Source organism: Eumetopias jubatus, unplaced genomic scaffold (genome assembly GCF_037043125.1).
Source record: "Eumetopias jubatus isolate StellerSeaLion01/CBP00866 unplaced genomic scaffold, mEumJub1_p1.0 scaffold_17, whole genome shotgun sequence".
NCBI lineage: Eukaryota > Metazoa > Chordata > Mammalia > Carnivora > Otariidae > Eumetopias > Eumetopias jubatus.
This window is the reverse complement of record NW_028274823.1, coordinates 52,648,974-52,676,122: the sequence shown is the minus strand read 5'-3', so window position 1 is coordinate 52,676,122 and position 27,149 is coordinate 52,648,974. Positions and strand designations below refer to the sequence as shown.

The 27,149-nt window shown below is 43.5% G+C and overlaps 1 protein-coding gene across 1 annotated transcript in view; it reads left to right on the top strand.

The window, feature by feature from the left end:
• LRMDA (leucine rich melanocyte differentiation associated) overlaps nucleotides 1-27,149 on the top strand; it is a 1,122,731-nt gene that overhangs the window by 588,332 nt on the left and 507,250 nt on the right. Inside the window, exons 4-5 of the mRNA XM_088019786.1 lie at nucleotides 14,162-14,290; nucleotides 25,866-26,003. Of these exons, the coding sequence (XP_087875912.1) occupies nucleotides 14,162-14,290; nucleotides 25,866-26,003 (267 nt within the window). The remainder of the gene's footprint in view (nucleotides 1-14,161; nucleotides 14,291-25,865; nucleotides 26,004-27,149) is intronic.

Here is a 27,149-nt window from a genome sequence, read left to right as displayed (position 1 = left end):
GGCAGGTGGAGGCATTTCAGGTGAAGATAAAATGACCAGACAGGTTCCTCTGTCTTCCCGCAGGTCTTGGCAGGTCCTTAGAAGGTGATAGGAATAAAATCTGGAGGTCTGGCTTGAAAGCCAGGTCAAGATGGATCAAAAAGGTAGCGCTGTCAAAAGCTTCAGGCCCATTCTTACCTCTAGACAACCCCTGGTGATCCCAAGTCATTAATCCACCCGGAGGCCTATCCTGACCTGAGTTCCCTTGCTTTGAAGTGTGCTGTCCTCGGCAGCATGAGGAAATAATTTGCTGCCTGCTTCAATGAACCATCAGGAGAGCCAGCAGACCTAATGACATGTGAGAATATTAACCTCCTACCACGAAGAGCTGTGAATCTTGAGCGGCAGTCTATAATTCACCCTGGGCTCCTGAGCCAGACCTCTCCAGCTTTCTCTCTCACTCACTTTCTCACTTACACCCAGAGAGAGAAGGAGAGACCTGCTCATAAAACTTTATATTCTCCAATAGTGTGAGCTTCACTGAGCTGCTTAGTAATGAGTGACTTTTCTTTTGCAGTCATGGAAAAATGTATACCCTCAGAGGCAGGGGGCGGGGGGGGGGCATTTTTAATGTTGCATTTTGCATAGGATCCTTTCTCCTAACACTGGGAAATGCATGGTATCATGGAAAATGACCATATGGATAACCAAACTTCTTTGTAATTCTATACTTTGTCTTAAAAATCAAAGGAAAAAATGGAGGTTAGGGCTCTAATCTTAGGACATTTGGATATTAGATGGGACCTTAGAGGTCTTTTATGGTCACTTGAAGGCAGAAGGAGCACTTAAACCTCATTGTGTTTTAACTGTGTTTTTGCCCTTGTTTCATGAGACCGTGGGCCCCTTGAGGATGGGATTATGTCTTAATTGTATTTGCCCTCCTAGGCCTAACAGAGTGTCTGAGCCATACAACCCCTCAAATAATGTCAATGAAAAGATGGAGCAAATCATCTGCTCCAAGTCCAAGTTTTGCATATGAAAGAAAAAAAGTGAACCAACAAGGTCCACAAGGTAATTTAATTTGGGGCATAGCTAGAGTTTTCCTAGGGCTAAAATGAGCCTCTTTTCTCCTGTTTGCCCCTGGTTAGATTGACTCTGCTCTAGGCACCAGAATGCTATCGTGGTGTTTTCATTAAGCAATGTGTCGTTCTGATGGAAACTATCTAGTAAACTTGGTGAAGCCAAGGGCACCCAAATCGGGGTATAAACATGGAAATGGGAAATGAGCTACCTGGGGGTAGGAGGTGTCCAAGACTTTCAGGCGTGGCCCCCTGGAGGAGAGCATCTAGCAAAGTAGGAGTTCTTGAGCCAGGAGAGTATTCCTCACTTTGCTAGAAAATCCTAGCCCATCAGGCTCCACACAGGTGGGAGCAGACCTGTTCCATTCACCCTAGGCCTGGATAAGAGGTGCTCAGTAAATACTCATTGAAGGACGAATAAATGAACGAATGAATAATCCATTCCATACTTATTAAAGTACTTTTCTGTTTAGCCGGGCCATTTAATTTGCGTATCTCAAGTGTCTCTGCACAATACTGGGCACATAAAGGCTTTATGATGATTTACAGATGTAACAAAATCAATTTCTTCCTCTGCTGACCTGGCTAGCACAAGGAGTGGAAAAACCAGTGGTTAGTGTCCACTCTGGATATATGTAATTTTCAGTCTTTCTGGTCTCTCCAAATTGTTCTCCTCTTCCTTCTGCCATTTTCTTCTTTTTAAAATTAATGTTACTAAGACCAGTCAAATTAAAACTCCTTCTGTCCAGGGCATCTCAAGGTCCATTCATTATGGCTTCTTATCTTGGCAGACGATCGGCATGGAAAGGCAGCTCGGCCATTATGCACATAGAAAGCCCATCACTTCCCTACCAATGGCCAATTCATCAAACATTTATCTTTTGCCCTCTGAGCACTGTGTCACTTAGCCTGTCACTCTCTAGTCTCAGATGCTAGGAAAGATGAAAAAAAAAAAATGCAGGGGGCAGAGGGAGAGTTTTTTTCTCCCCCAACTTTTCCCTCCCAGAATATTTTGTTAATCAGATTTCATACTTGAGACTTGAAACTCTCCCCCTCCCCGCTGCTACCCTCCAACCTCCATCTTTTTGGCCATGTGAAGATTGAGGATGGCCAGCTACATTTATGCTCAACTTTTTACTGAGTGATGGCATAACTAAGGCAAGGATAAAACTTTAGCTTGATTTGGGAGTTTTTTTTCCTGCAAACCACTTTAGAGCAGAGAATGTTAGCACATGAGCAGACATCTAAGATAACTGAGTCCAGCCTCCCCAGTTTACAAAAGAGTTAAGTGAGGCCTAGAGCAGGGCAAGGATTTTGACTGCAGGAAGGTAGTGACCAGGGCAAGAATCAGGGTCCCTGGTCATTCTTCAGACAGAGGTTCTCATAAGCTGGCATTTCCTTATGTCGTCCGATGATTCTGAATACATGTTAGTCTATCTTTAGGAGCTTTAACTACATGCTTCTTTATCTGAGGTTAACTAATTACCTCTTTTGAAAATAAAATACACACTTTTTTTTTGTTTTTCAAAAACAATCTTTTAAATATCAAAAATCCTGACCTACCTAGGCTTGCTTTTAGATACCTTATCTCATGTCCTCCCTATTCCAATAACTGCAAAGTGCATAGGTCAGGGATTTTTCTCCCACTGTAATAGATGAGAAAATTACATCCGGAACTTGAAAACAGAGATCACGCGCCCAGATTCAGTGGTCTTACTTTGTGTGTCTATTTACCACATTTGTGTTTGGCTTCAGTGAGTTGACAAGGTAGTCTCCATTCAAACACCACATTCTTTGTGAAAACCCCACCATGGCATTCTACCCCCAAGAGCAGCAGTCAAGTAACCAAAGAGGCAGAATGGGGATGAAAGAAACTTTGTTGAGTCTGAGGAAAATCTCCTGTTCATCCTGCTGCACATCTGCAAGCATTTGATCTTTTTTGTCCCTAAAACTGTTACTTCTGTTAGGTGTGGGTCTTTGGGGCCAGAATGTGCCATTATATGAAATGGACTGCAAGCCTAACAAAGTTGTTCTTTGAAAGGTTTTGCAAAGCACAGAGGTAGGGCTGTTTGGAAAGAAGGGAAATGGCTCCAGTAGTGAGCCACCTTTGGAGGTCACCATATCACCCGGGCCCTTCTTTCCTTCAGGAGATATAAAGAAAACATGTTTTCACCTTTTTCAGCCAACTGGGACCTCACAGAATCAGTAGTTGGCATATTCTTGCTGATGTTCCTGGCCTGATTCCATTCCAGGGGGCCCTGCCCATGGGGAGCTGGTCTTTGGGCAAGTATTTGATTAGGGCCCCTCTGGGTCCCTAAGGCCTTGAGGCACAGCCATGTAAATGTCTCCCTTTCTGGTTGGTTTGCAATGAGTAGACACCATCTGTTGAATTAAAAATTCCCTTTATGGAGGGTGGTGAAAGGCTTGTGTGGAAGAGACACTGTTATCTTTCAAGCAAACAGTTCATGAGGTTGAAGAGCTGTGTTCTTGGCCCAACATATGTTTGCCCAATGGCTGTGGGCGCCTCCCCCACCAGGCGCTGAATTCCGCCCCGTGGCGACGTGCACACATACCGCGGCTGCAGCACACCATGTCCACTCCCTTACATCTCTCTAGTAAAGAAAACCCCCATTTATAGAACCCGCCAAACAAACTCACTCTTAGACTCTTAAAAACAAACAAGATCCCAAGGCCACAGGCTCCATGCGTGCATGTGTGGTTTTGTAAAATCTCAAGCCGTGAATCAAAATAATTTTAGGGACATAGTCAAAGCCCAGACCAAACCCTATCACCAGGGTGGGAGAAATGCAGGAAAGATTCACTGAGAGGCATGGAGGACAGCCAGATGGGCAGAGTGATGGCAGCAAGATATGGAGGCATCCAGCATGTTTCTAGGGAAGGTACCTGGTTCTCACCTCTGTCCGTAGGGACTCACTTGCTAAAATAACTTAGGGACAAACAGGCGAGGCGTGCGCCGAAAATGGTGACCCCTGCCCCCCTCATTTCTTTCCTCTCCACTTCTAGAACCCATTTTGCCCACGCTGCTTAATAATGTGCAGTCCTCTATGATTTCTCCTCCTCACTTGAAATCCAATTTTTTTCGCTGTTCCCATATATGATAAAAACACTGGGAGCAGGCTCAGAGACTTGTGCATCCTTTGTAGCCCCGGATGTAGGTGCTCACTGAGAACCTGCCATGCCGGAAGTGCATATCACACACGTGCTTTCTTGCGCTAGGTTAGCTTTTTGAAATGGCAACTGCTTGAATGCCAGGATCAATTATCTCTTCTTCTTAGGTGCCTTTGCCACCAAATTTGGCATAAAGTGTAAGAAGAGGCTCACAGAATTAGAATTCAATTGGATTGAGACTTTGCTCAAGCCCACTTCCTTTTTGAAACCTCCCCCTCCTTGGAGTATTGTTGATCATCCCAATCTAACCCATTACCCTGCACTATCTGATAACTCTTTCCCTGCCTACATCCGTTGCTTAAAGTCGGGGAGCATGCCACAGTCCTCTTTGCAGCCCCAGAGACTAGCAAAGTACTGGGCACAGGATTGGCGCTCAGTACCTTTTTGTGAATGAATGAATGAAGTGAAATGAATGAATGAGCTATAGAGGTACATGCCAACTGGAGACTGTTAGCTGGTGAATTTCAACCCAGCTCTACCTAAAGCATACTTCATCTCATGAAGTGCCCCATTAAAAAATAATAAATAAATAAATAAATAAATAAATAAATAAAATAAGAATTAGTTCTTCAGGGGATTATTCTAGGAGGGTCAGGAGGGAGTGTAGATAAAAGACAAAGGAATTTGAAGACCATCTCATTTGATCAGTATGATTGAGGACATACAAGGAATGGATCACAAAGCTATACACAGTGGATAAAGGATGTGGCAATGGTTAATTTCCATTTCTAGATCTCAACTAGAAATTATTGGCAGGTGCATTAGCATAGTTCAGTTGAGGGAGCATTGCACTCTATGTCCAAAGGTTCTAAACACGGCTTGGATACTATATATGCTTTCAGGTAAGCCACTTTACCTCTCTAATCATTAGTCACCTTCTGTGGAGAATGGAACACCCTAAAATTTCCCTGGAATTCAAAGTCTATGAGTCTATGAAGAAAACCATGACAGGCCATATTTTAGAACTGCAGCTTTGACACTGGTTTACAGGCTATAAGAGGCCAGTGTGTTGACATGTGCCTTTTAATTATGGAGGTATCCCCATAGTTAAGGAAGCATTAAAGAAGCTTTACAAAGTCCGAGTGAGAGGATCAGAAAAAGGCACAGAGTTTAGTGTGATAGAGAATGACAGAGCTAGAACTCTCTGCTGCCCTATTTCCACGAGGCTGTCTGGCAGGGAAGAAGCAGCTCTTGGCAGTCTTTGTAAACCTTACTTACAAAGGAAGGAGCTCCAGTTTGATAGGCACAGAATCTGAGTAGAATATTAGAGTCACCAAATCTCATCTTCCATGCAGAAATCTCTTCTAAACATTCTCCATAACTCTAGCCTCTGATCAAGTACATATACTCAGAAGGCAGCTCAATCCTTTGGTGAGCAGCTCTCTGTTTTTGTAAGTTTTTAAAAATTGATTCAAGCCCTCTCCTTCCAACTTATATTATTTTCTCCAAATAGTTTCTGATTCTGCCTTCTAGAATGCCAGAGACTGAGTACTTTGAAACAATGAAGTCTCTTCTGCTTTTGGTTAAATAATTTTGACTGTCTCCATCACTGTTTCTTAACACCCTTCACCAGCTGGTTGGTCTCTTTCTATGGTATTTCTGAGTACTGATGCCCCTTTGAGTCTGGCACTCAGAATTGAAACAAAGCTCCAGGTGGAGTCACTTAAGGGCCAGTAGAGTAGGATCAGATTTGCTTCTGTGGAGGCAGCCCCACTCTGCTGATTCATATCTCCTTTATACACACTTTTTTTATCCAAGGCTCCCCCATCTCGTGTTTGGGGAGTTCTTTTATTTAAAGTAATAGTTACTGGAGTTTTTCTTCTAATTATAAAATACTTATCACAGAAAATCTAGTAACTGGTGAAAACATTAAAAGAGAAGAAAAACACCCTATAAATAACCATTACTCAGAAGTTAGTGGTGTATATCTGGGATCACTGTATCAGTATGCAGATATATAAATACATGTATGGATTGAGGTGTACATGTGTATTTATATATTTGTCATAAAGTCCCTATGTACATGATTGTATATTAACAGTAGTTTATAAACTGGAAACATCAGACTACTTTAATGACTCTTAACCATCACCATGGAAAACATGGTACAAATTAAAATTTGTGCAGGGAATGGAGGGGAGACATAGATGACTTAATTTTCATGCATGAGATTATATATGCATTATAACTTTAGGTACTTAAATAGATGGCATGATAATTTTATTGGGTCAGTAGATATATGTCTATAATATCATTTTTAACTATGGCATGGTATTTCATTATACAGATATATTGAGCTTTCTGTAATCATCTATCATTGGGCATATAAGCATGTTTACATTGTTACTATAAATAATGCTATAGTGAATGTACTTAAACCATGAACACTTCTTTGATATTTATTGAATAAATTATTGGACTTGATGAAAGGTGATCATTTTTAAGACTTCTTTTTCTTTTTCTTTTTTTTTTCATTTCTAAGACTTTTAATATAAATTGCCATTCAGAAAGGGTATAACAGTTTCACTCTTCCATTAGTGTTGTGTTGGTCTGTTACTTCAACAAGACTGTGCTAACATTTAAGGAAACAATGTATTTGCTAGTTAAATAAAAATATCTTGTTTAATTTGAATGTTTTAGATTCCCAATGAAGATGAAATATTACCCCACCTTTCCATTATTGACCATATACATTCCTTGTGTATTTTCTTTCCATGTCTTTTGTTTTTCTCTTAGGACTTTCAGCTTTCCCTTAATGCTTTTCAAAAGCTCTTTTAATATTAAGGATGTTAAATCTTAGATTGTTAGAGAGATTGCAAAGGTTTTCCCCAATTTACATCTGCCTTTTTTTTTTCTTCAAATAGGTACTTTGGGGTAGTTGGGCTTTAAATCTATATTCAGGTCTTTACATTAAGTAATGGGAAGTTTCGTCTTGTTGGGCTGAAACAACAGGATCATTTTGGATCCTACTGTATCTTCTTGAATAGCTTTCTTGAGTCTTGAACTCCATAAATGTGATGAACATGTCCTTAATGAAGTCATTGGCAAAAAAGAGGAACAAAGTCCCCAGAACCTTTCCCCGGAGCAAGCTGGGCCATTAATTGGTATTCTTCACGTATATTTTTGAACCAGTTATGACTCTACCTAAAGTTGTCATTTTCTAGCTCATTGTTTGCTCTCATGTCACAAGGATATCATTGGAATCATTTCAAAGCCTTTTTGAAATATGGATACAATATATATCTTTATTCCTAGTCAACTGTCCACATTAATAGCTGGTCTCGCAGAACTTTTTCTTAACGTACAGAAACTGCCTGTTTGATACTCAATGCTATATTAAATTTGTATGTCTATATCTCCTGTTTCATTTTACAAAGGATTTGAACTAGCTTATTTAGAACTAATAAAAAAAAACACAAAAAAACAACATATAGAAAAATAAAATATAAATGTTGTAAAAAAAAAAAAAAAGCCTCAACTGTGAAGTTAGAAAGCAGATATAGAAACTATGGGGTGTTACCTTTTTACATCTGAGTCACAGTTTATCTCTGAGCTTCCTGGTAGTAAAAGTAAAAAGGGTAACATGACCAAAAACATGATTTACATTGTCCTAAGGCAAACAAATACCAGTTCCTGACTGGAATATCATAAGTCTATGAGTTTATGAATCCAAAGTGTGAGGAATCTTATTTCCCTTTTCAAATAACTGCAGTTATTTGGTACCCAGTTCTGGGCTTCTAGCACCTTACGCATTCTCCATAATTCTTTAGGGATCATATGTAACAGTTTTCTTAGTATTATTTAGGTATGGTGCGTGACGGCCTCAGACTTGAACCTACTTAGAGTTAACAAACACCTAGTCAACTACCTTGGATTTTTGGCTGGTCTTAGACTCTTATGCTAGGTGTTGAATTGTATTCTGTGCAGCTCAGGAATCTTCCATCCTGACAGGGAACTTGATAGGGCTTTGGGGTGACATTGACAAATTCCATATGATATACGGTTGTATGGTGTCAGTATACACTGCCTACATAGCCATGAGCCTCTTTCACATTCATCTGTTTCAGACACGTTCATCCCCTATTAATATACTTACCAAGCAGACTAGCTGATTTATATTATTAGTTGGACATCTAGCCCTGGCTCAGTGACCTGAGTGACAGAAAAATATGTAGAAAATATATAGATCCAACTGTACATGTAGTACTGTCTAGTAATATACTGTAGTATATACTATATAATATATAATATGCTATCTCTAGTAATATACTCTAGATATATATAACCATTTACATGGGCTATAAAAAGAATTTTATGACAGAAAGAAAGAATATCTCTCATGTGGTTGGATTAATGGTATTTTCTAAGATGCTGCCACTGGGCCAGTTTCTGGGATGTAAGCAGTCATATCACAGTTGTCCCTTTCTTTTATCTTCTTTCATGCGCTGCATATAACTCTTTGTTGCCTGTCCTGTCCTCATAGCTTTGGTCATGGCCTCTGTTGGTCAGTCAGTCTGCGCCCATTTCCCAAGGACCTGCTGTGTGCCAGGCTCCGCCCTTGGCATCGCAGGGCTCATAAGAGAGGTACGAGAGTTGGTGTTCTGCTCTCAAGGGTGATATTTAAGTTATTTAACAGATACACTGATCAGTCAGAAAGATCCTGGCTGGAGCAGGGTCCTTAGAGGCTCCATGCTGTGGGGGGCATTAAGCACTTAGTTGCGGGGTTGACTCCAAGGAGGGGCCAGGGTAACAGGAGGAGCACTCAGGATACTCAGAGCTGCAATTATTTCCAAGTGGTAAAGAAGTATTTAAATAGGGGCGCCTGGGTGGTTCATTCAGTTGAGTATCTGCGTTTGGCTCAGGTCATGATCCCAGGGTCTGGGGATCGAGCCCCGCATCGGGCTCCCTGCTCCGCGGGAAGCCCGCTTCTCCCTCTCCCACTCCCCCTGCTCGTGTTCCCTCTCTCGTTGTGTCTCTCTCTGTGAAAGAAATAAATAAAATGTTCATTTTTTAAAAAAGAAGCGATTAAATAGTTTAATAACCAGTTCTGGTGTCTGGGTGCAGACTCACTGGATGTCACTTCTGCCTGGTCATAGATGCTGGCCTCAGGGTGAATAGAGGGAGGTATTCTGGACTCTGAAGGAACGGGAAAATGTAGGGCTTGCCCTCCTAGTTCCTGGGGGTTGCCCTGAGGCGTGCTCTTTGCCCTGCCCTTGGGATCCTACTGTCAGCTTTTCTCTGAGCAGCTCCTAGGCTCTGGGCTGAGCAGTAGTCAGTTGGCAAAGGGGTATTGAGCCCTCACTGTGCATTTGACAACTTTCCAGGTATTATGGAGGTTCCTTGAGATTCCTTTTTGTTAGGGCCCGGGCAGATGGAAGTCATGCTGAAAGACCATTAACAGAGCAGGCTCTGGCCATTCCTGGCAGGTCTACAGGACTAGTCAGCATGGTGAATGGCAGACAGACAGAGTAGGTCCTCTCGAATTTCCACAGCCTCCCCATTTTATCAGTTATAAAAATATGGATATGGGTACCTGGATAGATATGGTAGAGTGGGTAGGTAAAGATATTAGTTCACATCTTATTTTTCTTAATTGGTTTGAGAACATCCTGACCTTTGGTTCTGGGTTTGAGGCCAGCTATGGTTTCACAGAGACGTTTCTTCTTAGGGTCTGTGGTTAACTGTGTCCGCAATCCTTGCCTGTGTCATGCTAGGCAGAAGCGTCATCCTTGGAATAGGCTGAGAGCTGAGAAAAGAGGGATCTAATTTTTACCACAGCTTATACCCCAGGAATAAGACTGGCAGTTCTTGAATGGAGGGAGTTGTCCTGGAGGTGTCCTCTGGTGATTTTTCTGGCTGGGCTTTTGCTGGGTAAAGGGCAGGAAGGGGTTCCTATGGTTTAGTAGTTCATCTATCCCAAAGCTACCGGCTCTGCTTTGGTCCTGGCCCTTCTCCATCCCCGTTCTGACAAGTGGCTAACTTTTGGGAATAGAATGGAGGCCACTGAGTGTGAGCCCACCCAGGAGCAGAAGAGTTTGGGGTTCAAGCAGCCACCCCTTTGTGGGCCTGCTGCCCTTCCTGAGGCCCCTCCTTAGCAGCTCACAACCACAGGCCTATCTTGGAAGGGCTGTGGCAGCCTGGTTAGTGCCGCTGTTTTTATAAGCTAATGAGGGCAGAGTGTGAGCCACGGGCAATGATGCTGGGATATTAACTGTGACAGGAAGCTTGATCATAATTATCTTAACGAGGATAGGGTTAATTACAGTGGAAACTTAAAAGTTCTCTCTGTTTGAATCCGCTAGAGCTGAATGCATTGTGATGTTTTGTCATTTTGATATGACTTTGGAAAAGGCACTGGGACTCTCCCAGCAGCCACAGCGGCTCCTGGGGGAGCCCAGCCTGAGAGCCCTGTGTGTGAGGTAACCTAGATGGTACCTGTGGGTGAGATCACGGGCAGCTTTCCTGCTGGGGAAGTGGGAGGCAGGCAGCCTGCGATGGGCTTCCAAGGTGCTTATTACATTCCCTCCACCCCCCCCCCCCCAGGACAAACCACCTGCCACAGGGCAAACCGCACACACCCGGGTCTGCCTCCCTGCCCTTGGCGTCTCTTTACTCGGCTGGGAGGACCTCTCTCCAGCTCCCTGTGCCAAGCTAGTGGGTGAAGCCTTGCCCTCCCGCTCCAAGCCCCTGTCCACAGCAGACAGGTCTGCCTTGCCTGCCCAGCCCAGCCCAGCCCAGCCCTCAAACGTCTATCTGCAGACTGCAAACCAGGCTGGGGAGGAGTAACTCTCAAGTGACAGTCACCCCCTGTACCAGAGCTCTTGGGTCTGGGGTGCACTTTGCTGTCCACACAGAAGGTGATAGCAGAGAAACTGCAGACCCGTCATCTTTCCTTGTAGCTGCCCCATTAAACAGCATGGATCTGTGTGGATCCTTAAAGCCTTGTTTGTCTTGTCATTTTATTTAATGACCACACACCTCTTTGTACAGGCATCTTGTATATAGGGCTGTGAACGCAAAGATTGATGCAAATAATTTCTTTCCTCTACTCCTTCCATGAAAACAGCAATAACCATAACAACAGAAGTCAGATTTTTAAAAAGCAAAAAATAAAGCATCCCCCAGGTACGTGTTCATTGGCCTCTGCATGCCAGCCAAGCCCCAGAAATCCTGTCCTCTCCAGTTTTACCCTTCACTACCCTGTCTCCTGTCCCCAGTCCCTCAGCTCTGAATTTAGCTGATTAAATCACCAAGTGCACACTACACTGATGACATGAAGACAGGGATTTATTAATTAGCAACCGCCCACATAACACGATTCTCTTTTAACTGAGCAGCTAATAACATTACATGGCAAAAAGAGTCTTAACTCTTTTTGCAGACAGGTGACAGGGGATTTGAGCCTCAACTTGCCTGGCTCTTCTGTGAAGTCTCACTCAGAATGGAACTCTGCCCCCGAGGCTGCCCCTGAGAAAGGCGGCTCTGTGGGCACTCCCTCTGGTGTTCTCCACTTTGTCCCTCTTCATGCTGTGTCATTTTGTGTTTTGCCTCCCCCAAAGCACTCTTGGAAGGGAACTTTCTTTGGCTTGCCAGTTGCCAACCATTTGCTGATTCTCATGATAAGAGTATTATATTTGCATAACATAACTCGGGAACAATGTGTATTTGGATGCTGCCTTTGACCAGAGCCCAACTGATGTTTGTGCACAAAGGACTTATTAGCCATCCATAAGGCGCCCTGAAGGGAGGTGGCCTTAACTCCCCTGTGGTAAACAGGGCCTCTTCATCCTGAAAAGCACTTTCGGATCATCACTCATTAACCCCCATGGAGGAAGGAACTTCAGGAAAGGTCGAAGTTTCCCTGCAGAAGCCAGACTGGCTGCACACCTTGGCATATTTGTTCATCTGTCCACCCCCTGCATCCAGAACATACCCACCCACCCCCCCACACACACTAATACACCCTCTAAGGTCACAGCTACCAGAAAAATCAATGAATGAAAGGGGGAAGGAAAAGAAAGGAACCAGCATTTGCTAGGGACACGTTAGTCTTTTGCTTGTATTCTTTAAGATCCTGTGAGCTGGAAGCCACACAGAACGAATGAGGGAGCTCAGCTGGGTTATTGATGTGCCCAAATTCATACTTCAAAGTAAATGGTAGAGCTGAGGTAAAGTCCCAGAGTCCCAAGTTCCATGTGTGTGAGTTGTGTTTTGCCTCCCTGATACATGAGGAAGAAATGAAACACAATAACCCCATTGACCCTTACCCTCAAATGTTAAGCGGTATCACCTTCCTACTGTGGAGCAGGTAGTGCTGGTCTTAGGAGTTAGGGGTGGTCAGGGTGCTGGGCGGTGGGGTGGGGTGGGGTGGGGCCTGGGGGTGAATCAGGCAGGAATGGAACCTGCTGAGGGAGCTCTGGGCACGGTGGAGTCCGGGGGTTCAGCGACTCACAGCGCACATTACACCTCCCTGGCATTGACTCCCTATTTTGGAGTCGGCTGGGCAGAGGTCCCACAAGGGAGATGCAGCTGTCCGGAGAGAGCCTTGGTGCTAAAGTTCACACTCACATCAGTTGTGCAGGCGCTGCACACACTAGCAGGCGGGTCTGTAATGGACATGCTATCAGTAAATGAATGAATAGTGTAGACAGCATCTCCCTGATTCGTCACATTTTATAGAATAGCCAGGAGATCCCGTGTGAGTCCGCCCTCTGGTCGACTCGTAGCTCAGCGGTCAGCCTGTGCAAGCTCAGCACGACTCTAGGGTCTGGCAGGTGAACGAGCTGGGAGTATGTGCGTCTGTGGAAGTCCCTCCACCGGGCGGCTTTCCTCAATGAACGTCTGTGAGCGGCCCGGAGAGCACATGCGCACAACTGCCCCTCACCGCCGTCACCCCCGGCCCCCCTCAACACTCCTGAGCCCATAACGTTAAGAGTTAACTTTCAGCTAAGTGTAAAAACAAGGCAATTTTTTCCCTTTCTGGTACTTTTTTTTCCCCCTGAGCCGGTGCTTAATTCTTTCAGATGCTTGATTATTTACTGCCTTGACATCTTACATTGCTGCCATTCCACCCTTCTTTCAAAAATAAAGTGAGAAATCCACTTTCCATAAATTAAAACCGTAACTTCAAGTCAGGAGTATTGAAACAGAAATTCCCCCAACTCCTTCCTTAAATCACTGCCCCCCCGCCCCCACCTCAACGAAAACAAAAAAAGAAAAATCATGAAAGAAAAAGAGCGCTCTCCGACTGGAGTGATCATGTTCTTCTGCAGATGCCTTGCCTTCTGGGGGCAGCCACAGGGACACTGGGCAGAAGCAAATTAAGTGATTAGTAAAGAAAAGAGGCGGGGGGGGGGGGAGTAAAAGGCAGCAAAAGGAGAGAAAGGAAGCCTTCCTTGCCTTTGCCTGGACTGTGCAGAGGAGAACCGCTAAGAAATGATACTTGAAGTTATATTTATTATTGTAAGAGGGGTATGATATTTCTGGGCAGGAATGATGGATGACAACTTAAATTTGTGTCCAGGGAATGAAGGTGAACTGTGACAGAGTTATTTATCTTGGGAATGGAGGTTAGGGTCAGCCAAGGCTGGGTGCCTGAAGGCACAAGACATTGACAAATTTATCCTGCAGGCCGTATCTGAAGCCCTTTGTTTTGGATCCTGGCTACTCACTAAGTGACCCTCATCCTTCATGTTGGCAATGCGTGAAGGATGCGGTGAGTGCGAGCGGCCCCTTCTCCCCCTCCACCCCCACCCCAGCTCCTGCTACTAATTCTTGTCATTCACTTTGCTGACAGGCACCAAGCCCAAACTATTCCCAGTCCTGAAAGGGAAGGTTAAAATATTTATTTCAGCTCATAATGGCCTCCCTGATTTAGTGCAGGATCATTTTTCCTGTTGCCTTTGTCATTGCAGGTCACTGGAAGGACTGAGCGCGTTCAGGAGCCTGGAGGAACTCATCTTGGACAACAATCTGCTCAGGAACGACCTCATGTTGCCAGGGTTACCCAGGCTTCATACCTTAACCCTCAACAAGAACCAGATATCCTTGGCTCTGCCCGCTGCCTCCACTCCCCACCCTGCCCCGCAGTGGTCCCTGGCGGCACACCCCCCCCCCGCCCCCGCCCCACACAAATACCTGCGAAATGTCAAATGAGTTTTATGTGTCAGCTAAATTAAAGTATGTGAAATGCAGTCCATGGGCAGACAAAGCGTTCTGTCTTCTGGCACTCGGGACACTTCAGAGTAATTTATTATAGGTCATTCATAAATGAAATGCACCATTATATCTTCCTGTTGCTCCATTTTAGTGTAGAGATCTAAGTTATGGCTGTGAAGAAATCTTTTTAATAGATAAAAATAGAGAAAGAAAATAATGTCACTGCTGCCGAGAAGGCAGAGCCGGGTTCTGTTGGCTTGGGCTTGTGTGGGAGGGCGACCTCTGGTGGAGAGTACGGAGTGGTGCCTCTAAGCGAACTTGGCCTTCACGGAGGCTTCTGGAAAGCTCTGGTACAGGCTCAGGGAACAGATCTGGCAAAGGAGAGGGGGAAGGGGCAAAGATGTGAGATATGTGGGAAGCCCAGGCGTAGCTCTGCCCTCCGTGGTGTTTACCGTACTGCGGTGATGAGAGAGGTCTAACAGCTGAATTTCTGTTACGTGCCTTCTCCTTAAGTCGGTGAGGACCTGGCCAGCCTGGGATGAGGCTCAGGGGGATGAACTGTTCTGGATTCTATAGAGAGGCTGAGAATGGAATTGGAAGCTTTCTGCAGCATTAGGCACCTAGCTCCTCTGTACAGTTTTGGGTCTCCCTGCTGCCACAGTGTGAGCTGAGAGGCAGGGAGTGTTGTCCGTTTTGTAAACTCCTGTATCCTTCACACCTAGAATAATGCCTGGTATGGAGCCGAGGTTTAGTGAATGTGTGACGAATGAATGAATGAATGAGTGAATGAATGAATGATTATCATCTGCTGTTCTTTATTGAGCACTCCTGTGGTCAGGCATGGTGCTGGGTAATAAATGTTAAGCATATTATTTTTTTATTTTTACCAAAACCTGGCAGAAAGGTGTCCACTTACCTGAATGAGGAAAGAGGTGAAGTATAGACCCACAGCCAGACATTGAGCAGAATGCTAGGTCCCGGATTTAGTCTCAATGTGGCTGCATCCAAAATTCTTTCCATTCTCCTGTGTTGCCTCAGACTTGAAGTACAATCACCTTGTTTTATTAGTGAAACATTTCAGACATAGAGTAGTTTAATCACTTGTTCATGTTCACATAGTAAGTTAGAAGTGAAAAAGAGATCAGGGCATTTTCCCTAGAGAGTGAAATAAAACATATATATATATATGTTACATTTATCATGCATGCATATGTCTGCTTTAAGAATGCTAGGCCAGATCATTTATTAGCCTCTGCTTATATTTCAAGTCATAAGACAGTATTTTCCTTATGAGGTAAAATATGCTACCGTGGCCATTATAAATTGGCACTTTAATAGAAGTAGAAGAAGAGGGCCTACAAGTAAATATCAGTCTTTTTCATAATGCAGTACTGATGGATTTTTTTTTTCCTCTCCTATCCTTTGGTCAACCAAGGTTCCTAGTCCTTATTCTAAATATTATTACAGTCAGTGTGTCTTATGGCTCCCTTGACTGTCTTAGGTGATTAATTGGATGATATTCTCAAATCAATCAAGAACAGAAGGATTATTAGAATAGAACTGGATGATAAGTTTCCTTCTTTGGGCCCCAGGACTTATATCCTGTGTCCCACACTGTTGTAAAGTGTTAGCCTTTGGACTGGGTTCAGGAGTCAGCTTAATCATGTTTAGCTATGTGGCTGTGGACAGGTCAGCCTCTGAAAGCCTCTGTTTCTCATTTTGTATGTATGTGTGACATCATGGCTTTCACTTGCCTATTAGGAGAACTGGTGAAAAAGAAAAAAGGAATGTATGAAAGCCTTATTTGAACGTTGGACTCAAAGTGCCATGATAATGTGAGCAACACGGTTTCTGCATGGCTGAAAACCAGCTGCCTCTGCCCTGGGATGTTGTCAAGTTGACAATATAAGAAACGGTGCCATGAGAAGGACTTCCCAAATAGCCCAGACACCAACCAACAAGGACTTTGTCTGGCAAATGCTGGACAAATGCTAATCCCAAACTCAATTCCTCTTCTCCCTCAGCAACTTCCTGGCCAGATCTCTGTCGCATTAACTGGCGCATACTAAGAAATGTAAGCTCATTTCAGCACAAGCCTGAGAAAAACAATTAAAGAGGAGCACGCCAACTGTGAAAGAACATCATTTCACATAATCCTAGTTTGCAGATGAACTCGTGGGTGATTTTTTTTAATCAACCTGTGATTTGTATAATAATCAATCAATGAAAAGTATTTGTTGGATACCTAAGTGTCCAAAATAGGTAGCTTATAGTATTACTTTCCTCTGTTACTGCTGACATTTGAGGAGACATTGAGTAAATATTGATGTAAATATTGATAATTGACAGGATACCTGATTAGTCTCATTAGGTTAGACTAATAAGTAAGATTCATGCTTCATGTGAATTTCCTAAGCATTATTGTCTCCCATTTTAGAGGGCTCGTTTTCATAACAGGCACTGAATATGCTGAAAATGCACAGGAATCCATTCTGGATTTTTTTTTTTTAAGATTCCACATAAAAGAGAGATCATATGGTATTTGGTATTTGTTTTTCTCTGACTTATGTCACTTAGCATAATGCCCTCAAGGTTCATCCATGTTGTGGCAAATGACAAGATTTTATTCTTTATTATGACTAAATTATATACATATATATGCAATTATAGAAATTATATACATATATACATGGCTAATTATATACAATAAATTGTATATAATTGTGTATGTATATATATATATACACACACACACATATATATATATTTATATACACAAAAGATGTTGAGCATCTTTTCATGTGTCTGTCAGCTACCTGTATATCCTCTTTGGAAAAATGTCTATTCGGATCTTTTGCCTATTTTTAAATCAGATTGTTTTTTGCTATTGAATTATGTGAGCTTTTCCTTTATTTTATTTTTATTATTATTTTTTGAGAGAGAGAGAAAGAGAGCAATAGCAGAGGGGGGGGCGGAGGGAGAGGGTGAGGGAGAATCCTCAAGCCGATTCCCCACTGGGTGTGGAGCCCGATGCAGGGCTTGATCTCACAACCCTGAGATCATGACCTGAGCCAAAATCAGAAATCAACTGACTTAACTGACTGAGCCACCCAGGTGCCCCAGTTTTTCATATATTTTAGAAATTCCTTTTCAATTATATGATTTGCAGTCATTTCCTCCCATTCAGTAGGTTGCCTTTTCATTTTTTAAATGGTTTCCTTTACTGTGTAGGAAGGGTCTCATTTTTGTCCTTTAAGTTTTTATTTAAATTCCAGCTAGTTAACATACAGTGCAATATTACTTTCAGGTGTAGAATTTAGTGATTCATCACAACACTCGGTGCTCATCACAAGTGCACTCCTTAACCCCCATCACCTGTTTCACCCATCCCCCCCCTGCCCACCTCCCCTCTGGTAACCCTCCATTTGTTCTCTATAGTTAAGGGTCTGTTTCTTGGTTTGCCTCTCTTTTTTTTCCCTCCATGTTCATTTGTTGTTTTTTTTTTTTTAAGATTTTATTTATTTATTTGACAGAGAGAGACATAGCGAGAGAGGGAACACGAGCAGGGGGAGTGGGAGAGGGAGAAGCAGGCTCCCCGCTGAGCAGGGAGCCTGATGTGGGGCTCGATCCCAGGACCCTGGGATCATGACCTGAGCCGAAGGCAGACGCTTAATGACTGAGCCTCTCAGGCGCCCCCCCCCATTTGTTTTGTTTCTTAAGTTCCACATATGAGTGAGATCATATGCTATTTGTCTGTCTTTGACTGACTTCGCTTAGCATAGTAGTCTCTAGCTCCCTCCACGTTGTTGCAAATGGCAAGATTTCATTCTTTTTGATGGCTGAGTAATATTCCATTGTATATATGTTTCTCATTTTTAAAGGAATAAATTGGGCTGGAGGATGGTTGTATTCTCAGTGTTGCTATCACTAGAGATTAGCAGGATTCTTGGCTCTCCAGAGCTGAGGGATTTTCTTTGTCTTTGGTTGAAGCCTTTTCCCTTTGCTTCCTCAGCCTCTCCAATCTGTAGTGGTAATGCTGAGGGAGAAATGATAGTGGTAGGGGAGGAACTGAAGCAGACTGCAATGTGTAGCTGTAAAACTGGTCAGGTATATTACTGTGCTGTTGGAAAGTACTTTATTACCCGTAGATAAAATAAGATACTAATTGGCTCTTTCAGGATGCAGCATGATTTCTCTCTCCTCTGGTCTTCTGGTGTGATCATGAGGATTGGCTTATTTTCCCCACGTACTTAACCCAGAAGTCAGAGAATGAAAGCCAGGTAAAAGCAGGAGTAACACCATATGGCATTCTCTTAACCTAATATTTCAGACTCCACAGTTTCAGCCCACTGACTCTCCTATTGTCTTGTGAAAGTACTGCAGACTCTTTCAACAGTTACTCTGTTCCAAACTGCTATTGCTACTCCATGAAATGCCCTGGATTTGGGCTTTATCAGCCTTGCTGCATAATAACCTACTTCAAAAGTTAGTGGCTTAAAACAACAACTGTGTTATTTGTTAACAATTCTGAATGTCAGCTATTTGGGCAGGGCTCAACTGGATGGTTCTTCTGTGGATCTTGCTTTGGGTCCTTAGACAGCCACGGTTATCTGGAGGCCTGGCTGGGATTGGATGGTCTGAGATGGCCTCACTCATATGTCTGGAAGGTGGTCCTGGTTGTTGGCTGAACAACATGCCTCCAGTAGGATAGCACAGGACTCTCCACATAGGGCAGGGGTTCCAAGAGCAAAGCCCAAATGTACAAATACTTTTCAAGCCCTATTTGCATCTTGGGTGTTGCTGCCCTAGGGCCAAAGCCAGTCACATACCAAATGTAGAGCCAGTATGATAGGGGACTATACAGGTGTGTATACAAAGAGGCATGCCTCGTTCCTATAACAATCCTACACATGGACCTTGATGTCTCCTTAAGAATTCATTTCCTATTTGTAATAAAGAGAGACCTAGAATCAAGTAACTGTTGACCTTCTACAAAGGTAAGTATTAGGACTTTCTTAGAAATTGAATCTTATTTTAAATATATCAGAAAGCTTCCTATTAAATGGGGTTCTACCTGAAGTCCTTTTGTAAAGTTTGGTTTGGTTTTAATTTTTGGTGTTTTTGTTTTTTGTTTTTTGTTTTTGCATATGTAGAGTTTTCCCTTTTGGTTTTACTCTCAATTAGGCATATTCATCCAATGCTCTGTTACTGGGCCCTGTGAACATGGATTATGGGCTGCTTTTATCCTTTGGAAAGAGGTCGTGTCATATAGTGGTTGACAGCAGGCTCTGAAGCCAGGCTTCCTGGGCTTGTATCCTGGCTCTGCCCCTGGCTGCGTGTCTGTGGGCTAGTTACTTAGCATCTCAACGCTTTGCTTTCCTCTGCAAAATTGGGACAATAATGGTATCCACCCCATCGGTGGTTGTGAGGGTTATTCTAATTTCTATCTAATGGTCATTCTTATTATCCTAGAGAATTATGTAAGCTTACTTGATTTTACTTGGGCCACATTATAACCGAGGCCAGAGTATAGACTTAGAATGCTTCTTTGACTTCTATAATTTAATGTTATCTTCCTATCATTCTGTGAGTTGAGTACCACTGGTGAACACTCTGATTCTTTTTTTTTTTTTTTAAGATTTTATTTATTTGACAGAGACACAGCGAGAGAGGGAACACAAGCAGGGGGAGCGGGAGAGGGAGAAGCAGGCTTCCCGCGGAGCAGGGAGCCCGACCCGGGGCTCAATCCCAGGACCCCAGGATCATGACCCGAGCTGAAGGCAGACACTTAACGACTGAGCCACCCAGGTGCCCCAGTACTCTGATTCTTTATGAAAAAACTGGGAGAGTATGAACTTTTTGAAGTCACTGAGGGCTCAGTCTAGAACCCAGGCATGTTAATTCTAAACCCCAGACCCTGAAACCCAAGGGTTTCAGTGCATGAGAAAAGGAACCAAGATGCAGGAGGGGAGTCATCTGCCTGTGCATGCCCCACACCCTGCCCCTCCCATGCCAGGCCTGCTCCCAGCTGCTGGCGGAGCTCATGAAAGGGATTTCAGAGCCCAAACCCAGCATTTGGCAAATTTCTTCTCAGCCTACCCATGCCACACTTCCAGGCTGCATACCTCCTACTTGACCTCCCATCTTTGTTCTGCTGGCCCTTTGTTCCACTTCTGTTCAGCTCTCAGTGCTGGTGTCTTGTCCTCGGGTACGTTAAAGCCTGGACTTCCCATGTTACTTCTTCATCTCTGGGTTTGTAGCTTATCTTACTCTTCTTCCTTTGGTTCATTTAGACTGGCCTGGTAGTCACTGGCCACGGAGTTGACCTTATCTCTTCCAACGCTCATATTCTCTCTCTCTCTCATACATAAACACCCACGTGCATACACACACTATCCTTGGCTCTTCTCCAGTAGGGTTGGGTACTTGGTAATGGTCTCAGCTATATCATGTCTGAATACCCAACCCCAAATAACAGAATACCTGAGATGTCAGGAAAATATAGATACTTTGCACAATCAAATGATTCTCCCCCATTCTCCCTTTCTGGGTGGATGGGGGAAAGGTGAGAAGCTGACTTCATTTTACATCACACTTAATTCCTTCATTCTCTCCTGTCTACCTGTTTGCTTCAGCACATATATGAAGAGACAGTATGTGTTGTCATACCAACAGGAAGAATGGATAGTGTGACGTGTTGTGCAGCTGGGCTGTGGTGAGGAGACCAGTGAGCTGAGCTTAAGGCCACACGAGATTTCCCACAGCAATTTAATGTTTTACTCAGGCAATTCTCTGTGCCTTGTCTGAGTCCTCAGTTTCTTTATCTGTAAAATGAGTGATAGACACTTAAGAGTATTGTTGACAGATTTAAATGGCATAATGTATATATGGGACATAACTTTGTTAATACCCAAAGCCTTTACAACTTCTTGGTACATTTTACTGCAAGCAGAAGTCTCATTGCTTTAAATGAATAAGCCCAAATTGGAAGTAACTGAGTATAGAACACAGCTGGGTGATAGTACCTATGGTCTCCCACAAAAGCATATAGGACTCCTCATATTTCAGTATTTTAAATTCCTTTTTGTGTTAGGAAATCATGAGTCACTTGTCTCCTAGAAATGCAATTTCTTTAGAACCTCAGATTGAATCTAGACTCTTCCGTTTACTGACTAAGTGACTTTTGACCCCCATTTCCTAAATTATTGTTTGGATGCGATATTTCTGATGTGTCTGTGAATCAAAATGAGAATATATTGTGCAGAATGTGTAGTTAGTATTCAGAAATCCTATATTAGGATAAGCACTGGTTGGAACCCTCCCAGGTGGTATGGGTGCTGCCATTTGACCTGGACCTGAGCACAGAGGGAGGGTTCATGCCCATTTTCACCTGGGAAACAGCTTCAGACCTGTGCCACTGGACATGACACCAGAAGACTCCCCTCCTCCTTCCTGCTCCAGACTTTCAAGGCAAGATGTTGCTTTGATCTTGGGCCCTCTGCAAAAAGGCCCTCTCCCTTGGCAAGTGAACCTATGACATCTGGACTCGGCAATGGCAACTTTCTGGAGACAACACTGAGAAAAAATATAAATGTTAAGTACTCTAGAGAAGACTTGATGAGGGAAGCCAGGTTTATGCTAGAATCCAGCTGAAGAAAGTTGAAACTGTGCCAGATAGCTTCGCATTTTAGAAATGGAGGGGAAAATGTCACCTTTAGGAGCATCCCTGAAAGTATCTCTACTGCCCTGGTCTTTGTGAGTCAGGGACATCAAGTTCCTGCTGCTGATTGCCTCTGTTTCATTTTCTATGCAAGAATGCGACAAATTCTATCTTAGAGCTCCCAACCAGGCAAGGCAGGGCTGTGTTTGTCCTTGCTGACCCGGGAGACCAAGAAACCAATTAAAACTCCTTCCTGTCTTTTATCCTCTGGTGGTGGTATCAACGTAGTGATGAAGTTCTGGTCCAGAGCATCCACGGAGTAGGGGCTAGTGATTTCTGACTAGTGTGGATTTGGGCGAGACCACTTACCTTAGTCCAGGTGATCTTTAGCAGGTACTTGAAAGACCTGAAGAAGGAGGGTAGCTTCTGCCACTCAAAATACCCTAAAAGAGGCAGGCTCCTTTCCTTGAGTTCATTGACACATGATGGCTGAAGCTTCTTGAGGACTATAGACCTTTTGCCCAGGAATTTTCCATCACCAAGACATTTGGATGAGTCCACATTTCCACAACCTCCAGCTCAGGGGCAGATCCAGATTTTGTTGGGTATGAAACTTACATAATTTGGGGATACCCTCTTAAAGGCAAAGACTACTTTATTATGAATGCAAAATTAGGCTTGAAGATGAATGTTTATTTGGAATTTATTTGGAGTTGACAACACAAATATAAAAATATTTGGAAAAGTAACAATTTTTTTATACTGGACATGCTTATATAAAAATATTTTTCCTGTTTTTCTGCCAATTCTTTTATAACTTTATTATGTAATTATATAAATTATACACTATACACACACACACACTTTAGTGGAGAGAGACAGTGATCTTAACTGACGGCAGTTTAACCTACTTTTGCAAATTTTACAAAAACATATGACCCTGTGACTGTATTATCCCTGCAAGGGCCCTGTGTAAGCAAGGAGCCCTCACACATGAGCTTTATTAGCTCCCTGATAAGTTTACATATGAAGCCTGCTTCCCTGGACAGTGGCATGGGACGTTGCCCATCACTGCTCATTTAATGTTGAGAAATAACTGGGATTTCAGTTCAGCTCAGTTGCCCCATATTTCCTCAACTTAAAAATCTTGCGAGTTTTGAGTTCCATTCCTTCACATTCCCACCTTCATATAGTAGATGAAAAATAACCAAAGTTTAAGGAGTTTGTCCCTACAAGAGCAGTAGGTTTTGGTTGGACTTCTTCATCCACAGTAGAAAGGGCTTCCCCTAGGTTCTCTAGGGCCATTGTCTACATAAATAATTTGAATCACCCCAGGTCAATACGTCAGCACCATTTTGGCAGCCCACTGTCTCACAGTCCCTTGGAAGAAACACTGCGCCAGCCAGTGGGAGTGATCAGCTTGTCTGGCTGCCCCCCGGGCACTAGGGCCTGGACAGCCTGATAGGCATGAGTCCTGCTGCTCCTTGGCACATCTGATGGATCCCCTGTGAGGAGTGGAGGGTTGGAGCAATCCCTGAAGGGGAGAAATCAGGACTGAGACTGAGGCCTGATGCAGGTCCAAGTCCAGGCATGGGGTTCCCCAGTTGAATGACACTTTGGTCCCTGGTGAGTCCTGGATACCAGACAGAGACTTAAGACATTTTGAGGAAGTCACTCCAAAGCATAGGGCCCCATGAGGTGCCTTTGCCAAAGTCTAAGGGCAACGCTAACAGCCACCCTTTTTCTAACGTAGCAATGACTGAGAAGCATACAGAGTTAGAACCTGCTGGAAAAGCCAAGTTTTCCCTGAAATTGTTCATTTTCATTTTAATTGGTTTTATTTAAATGATTTTCTTAAAGAGTTTGATGATTGAACTGTTATTTTAAACAGTACTAAGTATGTTTTGCTTTTGGTGATGAAATGCTTTATTGTTTTGACTCCTGGCCTCTCACCCATGTGTCCTTCCCACCTTCCCAGCCTGGTAGCACCTTCTCTCTTGTCTTCTCCATGTGCTCCTGTTTCTATCCCCCTCACTCCAGGGGTCCACTGGGGTTATTCCTGGATGTTATTTGTTCAAGATCTGAAGGACTGATAACTTCCATGTCCGTTGTCCGGCCTTGTTTAGGAAATGGGAAAGGTGTTGGCAAATTGAAGCCCTTGGTGGATGAGCAGCTCTGACCCCCTTGCACTGCTGTTTCCCTCTCTTGCTGACGCTGTCCCTCTCCTTGTCTCTGTCTCACACCCACAGGATAGCGCTTGTTCTCGCATAGGATGTTGTCAGAGCCTGTTTATAAAGAAGGCTCAACAGAACTTAGTTTGGAGAATATAAGATTTAAGGAAGACGTGTGAGTTTCATCTATCTGAAGGGTCGTCGTGTGGAAGAGAAGAATGCCTTATTCTTTGAGACCCCAAGCTGTTAAACTGGGTCAGTGGGAAGGAATTTGTGGAAAGCTCAGTCCCAGGGGAAAGTCTCTTTCTTACGGTTGTCTGTGATAGAATGAGCTACTTTTTGGTGACCCCTAAGCACATACAGTAGGGAATGGATTCTGACATTGTTTGGATTTGGTGTTCAACTGACAAGTTAAAATGAAATGTAAGGAAATGGGGGTAACATACCATGGTTAGATAACATCCTGATAGAGTAAGGGCATACCTTTTCTTTGGTTTTACCTTCCTCTCCTAAGCCAAGTAGACCTCACTCCTAGACACTGTATTCCGAGTGTTTGACTCTTATATGCAGCATTCACTCTTATATGCTTAGGCCCTTTTTGCTCTGCTGTTACTCCCTGGCAAAGACCCCATTCCATCTGCTGATATTGGCTGACACCTCTCTTCCATAAGTTTCTGGTAGTCATGGCCTCCGCTGATGATCTGTCTAGTCATAACCTTGCCTAGGGCTTAGTTCTTCTGCATGTAGCTCAAGCCAGGAGTCCATATGTATTGATGTGACAGCTAAGTTGTCATTAAGTCCTTATCAATACCTGTAACTGAATCTATGATTCTTGACTTATTTGGTTTGTGGGGGGGGGGTCTCAATGTTTGCCTTGATCGACCAGTGGATCCCACTGAGGGAATGAATCATGGCATAATCTCCCCACCATGCCCTTCCTTGGAATTTTCTCTTTCATTCTCTCCTTCATAGAATATTAGTTTCACAACAGATTCTCATCCTCAAATATATTTTGACCTGCCTGGCTTGACTAAATAACTTACTCCATTTGTCTTCTCCTAGCTTTGTTTTCCTTTCCCCCTAATTCAGTACTTTATTGTCACCAGTGAGGCTGCTGAGCAATGCTTAGCTCCACCCCAGGTCCTTAGATCATAACAGGATGCCAATCCCTGCTTGCATCCATGCCATTCCTGTATGTTTTAATGATAAATTGCCTCCTAAAGGAGAAGAGGGGAATCTATTTTTTAATGAGGGCATTGTAAATAATTTCTTACTTTCATAACTAAAAAAAAAAAAAAAAACCAAACCAGTTTTATGGATTTACAAATACCCCATGGAAAGAACCATATAGGAAAAAAAAAGTGTGACAAACACTTAAGTTCATTCTCTCTCAAGTGATTTGGATTCAGTCTTACCTGCCCAGAGAAGAGTTGGGCTGTGTCCCCAGCAGGAGTGAAAAACTAGCCATGCCAGATACCTCACAGCTAAGTGGATTTCAACCCTCCCGCATGTCACCTCCTGGGAGCAGACTGGACTTGTCAGGTGTTGTGCTGTGCCTGCCAGTTATAGTCTACGTTCCTTACAAGGCCTTTTGTCTCCCTGGACCCAAGTCCTTAACCTTTGTCACATCACTGACTTGGAGTGTCTTCTTGATCACCTGGCAGAAGTGACACCAGCGTTGGAGTACCTCAGCCTGCTGGGTAATGTGGCCTGTCCCAACGAGCTGGTCAGCTTAGAAAAGGATGAGGAAGACTACAAGAGATACAGGTGAGTACTGAGGGGTTGGAACACAGTGGGAAAGGGAAAAAGAGCATCTTTTGGGGGGATGATATTATGGGATGCATAGTAGGTGTTTGGTAAATATCAGTGGACTTCCCGTGATAATACTAAACTTTAACTTTTTGGTAACCGATAGCCATGGTTTCCCTTCATCAAGGTTACAGGAACCAAGAAACATGAAAAGCTGCTAGGCGGTCTAGGGCGGGGATTGACCAATTTTTTTGTAAACAGCTTGGTAATCAATATTTTCAGGCTTTGAAGGTCATCTGGTCTATGTCACAACTATTCAACTCTGCTGTTACAGTGCAGAAGTAGCCATAAACAATTTGTAAATGAATAAGCATGGCTATGTTTGTTTTTTTTTTTAAAGATTTTATTTATTTATTTGACAGAGAGAGAGAGAGAGCCGGCTGAGGGGCAGGCAGAGAGAGAAGCAGACTCCCTGTTGTGCAGAGAGCCCGACGTGGGGCTTGATCCCAGGACCCTGATATCATGACCTGAGCTGAAGGCAGACGCTTAACCGACTGAGCCACCCGGGCGCCCCAGCTGTGGTTCAGTAAAACTTTACTTACAAAAACAAGGAGCAGGCCACATTTGACCCATGGCCTATATTTTGTTTATCCCTACTCTGTGTTGTAAGATTCTCCTGTGGTCAGCCTCAGAGTTGCCTTTTAGAGAGAGAGCACTTCCCACTAAAGTTAGGGAGCTTATGTAGGATCCTGAGAGGAAGTCCCTGAAGGTCTGTAACTTTGTTCCCTAAAGCTATGCCTCACTGTCCACCATCCGCATGCTTTGATGGGCTCTAAGGAGAAATGCTTTTCTTCTTCCCCTTCTCTGCTACTAAACCATCTCCTTTGAAATATCTGACCCAAACTCACCTCTCTTAGGGAGTCTCCTTCATCTTACCCATTTTACTAAACTCATTTTATATGTTCTTCCTGCATTTTGAATTCTGTGTGCCCTCATTCTTGATTTTTGTTTTGCATATATTTTTAGGTGATCTTTTCAGGTGTGTAACCTCTCTCTTCCTTCTGATATAAGCTCTCATTAACATCCTACCTAAATCAGTGTGGGAAGGGGAGAGGAAAGAAGGATGGAAATGTAAGGCAGGTAAGGCCACTGGACAATAAATTT